Below are 3,865 nucleotides of genomic sequence, written 5' to 3'. Positions count from 1 at the left end.
TGCTGTGTGTGTGTGAGTGTGTATGTGCTGTGTGTGTGTGAGAGTGTGTCTGCTGTGTGTGTGCTGTGTGTGTGAGTGTATATGTGCTATGTATGTGTGTATGTACTGTGTGTGAGTGTGTATGTACTGTGCGTGTGTGTGAGTGTGTAATATGTATATGTGTGTGTGAGTGTGTGTGTGTGGACTATTAAGCCTGGGAACCTTGCATGTGTGAGCAGCATGTATTCTATCAATGGGTTTTATCCAAAATGTGTATATGTCTTGTAGTTTTAAAAAGTTTAATATAGTTTAAAATCTAATGTTGTAAATACGCTGAGTGTGGTGGTACATACCTTAATTCCAATCTTTGGGAGACAGAGGCAGAAGATTTCTGTGAGTTCAAGGCTAACCCGGTCTACATACTGAGTTCTAGACCATCTAGCATTGTATAATGAGACTCTTATCTCAAAACAAACCAAACATTCTAAATAATACTAAGACTTTAGCAGTTTTTGTCTTTAAACGTCTCTCCTAGAGGTCTGTGAAGGTTGTTAATAGTGAGGCTTTTTAAGTGCCATTATGTTGCAGGGGATATCGTAGGCTGAAGAGGCCTGCTCTAGTGATGTATAGACTTTTAAGTGAGGTGGGGGAACATAGAAGGGGGAGAATGGGGGAGAGGGCAAGATCTATTCATTCAGTAAACATTAACTGGGTAATGAACCATGCACTAGAGGCTGTGCTGACATAGAAACAAGACCAGAGGTTAGAGGAGAAAATAAGATCGGGAAGTTGTCAGTGATTCCAGTTCTAGATCTTTACTGATCTTGCCCATATCCTGTAAATAGCACCCGCTTGTTTCACATTTGCTGTTTATAAGCAGACTTACATATATCAGCAGCTTTGTAAGATCTACACGATGACAGAATTCACGCTTTAGAGATGAGGGCACTTAGACAGAGAGGCTCTAGTTACTCAGTCAGGACACACGGAGTGTGGATTCAAACCAACCTCTGCTTTCCTTTTTCCTGCAGGGAAACACTGTGCTTTGTAAAATTAAGGCAAAGGCTTCCAGGAGTGTATAGATTCATCTGGAGGCATTTTTCCCAAGGTGGCCAGTGAGCTGCCTCCATACTGAATTGTTTGTGTGTCTAGAGCTCTGTGTGAACGCCTTTTCTTCTTTCTTACAGACATGGCTGGATTCTGCCAAAGAAATAAAAAAGCAGGTTCGAGGTGAGTAGACACGGCCCTTTGTAGTTCTCTTTCTAGTTGGGCCAGAGGATCTGCAGCCATCACTGGCTGTGAGTCAAGCGCCTGAGAGTCCTGGCTGTCGCAGACTGCTTTGAAATAGAGTTAAAATTTTTCCCTGGAAGGAAGGGCTGATTCCATAGTAGAAAAATATAGTAGAGGTTGACGCTATTGAGATGTGGGTCAGATTTTGACTTTAAAAAAAAAAACCAACTAGGCAAACTTGGAACAGTAGGAGTGGAGGAGAGTAACAGAAGGATGGGAAATAACAAAGAAGAGAGAAGATCGTGAGAGTCAGTCCTCAGAATGGCAGAGACAGAGCCTGTGCTAGGCACTGCAGGAGCTGCTGCTGGGTCTTGTCCCCTTCAGTCTTCTAGACTATTGGGTTCCTTTTGCTGTTTGTTTTTCTCTCCTTTCTCTTTTTGGTATTAGGGATTGGACTCAGGGCCTACACATAAGCTACGACCACATTCCTGTGCTTTAGCTTTCTCCGTGCTTTTCTCTCTGTGCAGTAGCTTCTCCTTTTTGTAATTTCATTTAACTGTGGCCTGAGAATCTCTGAGTTGTGCTTTCTGGGTGGAAATAAAACTTTCTGTGGCCCTGTACTGCCATGACTAGGCCATGAGTCACCCAGTGTCCAGCATACCCACACTGTATACTGTGCATACACACTCTTCTCTTAGTAGCTGTGAGGTTATCAGGTAGACTAGCACAGGCTCATGTGAAGTAAACCTTTCTTCGTGTAATAATGGCTGCAAAGTACAAGAGTTGTCGTGCTGGCAGTTTGGTCAGGTCGAAGAGAAGCTACTAAGTATGTCCTTCAGGTGAAAAGGTGAGTTCTCAACTTTGTGAGAGATATGTATATATATCTCATATACATACACACACACGCGCACACACGCGCACACACACACACAGAAAATATTTATAGGGTTCAATACTATTCAAGATTTCAGGTTTCCATAGATGGCACCAGAGCACATGCCCTGAGTTGTGGGAGGATTATTTGTCTGCAGTCCTTTTGCAAATATAAGGAAGGAAAAATGAAGGAAGGCTTGTTTGCCACTGGCTCTCTGGCAATGGGGCTTCTGTTCTAGCTCCAATATATCTTATTGTTGCATGCCCTGCTCAGGCTGCTGTTCTGGGATGAAAAATGTGTAGATTGGCATTTCACAGCTGCAGACCCAATAAGCTCATTAAGATGGCTTGTCTTGATTAAAGATAGCTAGCTATCACTTTAGTTTCACCCATTTTTGAAGAAACTTCTATGAAATACAATGGTTGCTACTCATCCTGATTAGCAGATTTTAATTCTGTCACCCAAGCAGAATTGTTCACTCGTTTCTTGAAACATTTCTATTACTGTGAGATGTTTTTCTTTAGTCCTTGTGCATGTTTTAGAGTGTTTTTTGTTTTAGCGTTCTTAAAATAGAAATTAAATTTAAAAAAAAGAACTTTCTTTTGGACTGACAATTTTCTACATTTGTTCTTCACTAATAAAAGCTTAAAATAATTATCTTATAATTACTATTTTTGTTATTATTTTGAGACAAGTCTCACAAGCTGTAAATCTACATAGCAAGACTATTAAAAATAATAATGATGAAACCCTCCTTGCTTCTTGGAGGGAAATGCATATTCCTAGTGAAAGCTTTTCTAGTGAATCGAGTATATAAGTGATTTTTATGTGTTAAAAGGGTGTTTTCCTTTTTAACCTTTTCATCATATATTTGGTGTGTACTTGTGGGTAGTTTTATTTATTGCGAGTCTGCATGTGTGTGTGCGCATGTGCATATATAAAGAGGTCAAAGAGCAGGTTTGTGAAGTCAGTTTTTTCTTCCACCTATACATGTGTTCCAAGGGTCAAGTTTAGATAGCCAGGCTTGTACAGTAAGCACCTTCACCTGCTGAGCCGTCTTTGTAGCATCCATGAAAAATGTAAGCATCATTAAATCTAACTAATTAAACTGCTGTAATCTGCAAGGTATTTCTAGGCAGATAGGATTTTTTCAAAATTTCAAATATATCAGAAACTCCACATCCTGAATTTCAGCTACTTGAAGTCCTGTCTCAAAACAAAGAAGCCAAAAGCAATTATGCTATACATGGTTTTAAAATCCAATTTTAAAAATAAATGCTACAGGTAGACAGTATGAAATTAAAAGGTGCAGACAGAAATAGCACAAGGTGCGTCTTCTCCCCTTGTCTTAGTCACACAGCTTCTTTTTCTGGAGGCAACCATGGTAACTAATTTCTTGTCTTCCTTCTAGGCTGGTCTGAGTGTATATAAACACATGCCATGGTTGTGTCTGTATAAACACGCAGCTCCTCTTCTTATATAACAGAGTATTGCTGTATCTCTTGCCTGCCTCTCCTCCCTCCTTCCTCCCTCCCTCCCTCCCTCCCTCCCTCCCTTGCTTTTCTCTCTCTTTCTCTCTCTCTCTCTTTTCCTTCTTTCCTTCCTTCCTTCCTCCCTCCCTCCCTCCCTTGCTTTTCTCTCTTTTCCTTCCTTTCTCCTCCCTTCCTTCCTTCCTTCCTTTCTTCCTCCTTCCTTCCTTCCTTCTTCCCTTCCTTCCTTCCTTTCTTCCTCCTTCCTTCCTTCCTTCTTTCTTCCCTTCCTTCCTTCCTTCCTTCCTTCCTT

General features: G+C 40.9%; 1 protein-coding gene across 12 annotated transcripts in view; it reads left to right on the top strand.

Annotated features, from left to right (window-relative positions):
• Nucleotides 1-3,865, top strand: part of Epb41 (erythrocyte membrane protein band 4.1) — a 156,919-nt gene that overhangs the window by 78,774 nt on the left and 74,280 nt on the right. For all 12 annotated transcript variants that reach the window (XM_028759647.1, XM_028759648.1, XM_028759638.1 and 9 more), the window contains one exon: nt 1,167-1,209. In XM_028759647.1, coding sequence (XP_028615480.1) covers nt 1,167-1,209 — 43 coding nt within the window. The remainder of the gene's footprint in view (nt 1-1,166; nt 1,210-3,865) is intronic.

The sequence above is a fragment of the Grammomys surdaster genome, unplaced genomic scaffold (assembly GCF_004785775.1).
Source record: "Grammomys surdaster isolate TR1022 unplaced genomic scaffold, NIH_TR_1.0 126313, whole genome shotgun sequence".
NCBI classification, from domain to species: domain Eukaryota; kingdom Metazoa; phylum Chordata; class Mammalia; order Rodentia; family Muridae; genus Grammomys; species Grammomys surdaster.
The sequence above is the reverse complement of the archived record's forward strand: the minus strand, read 5'-3'. Positions and strand labels throughout refer to the sequence as shown.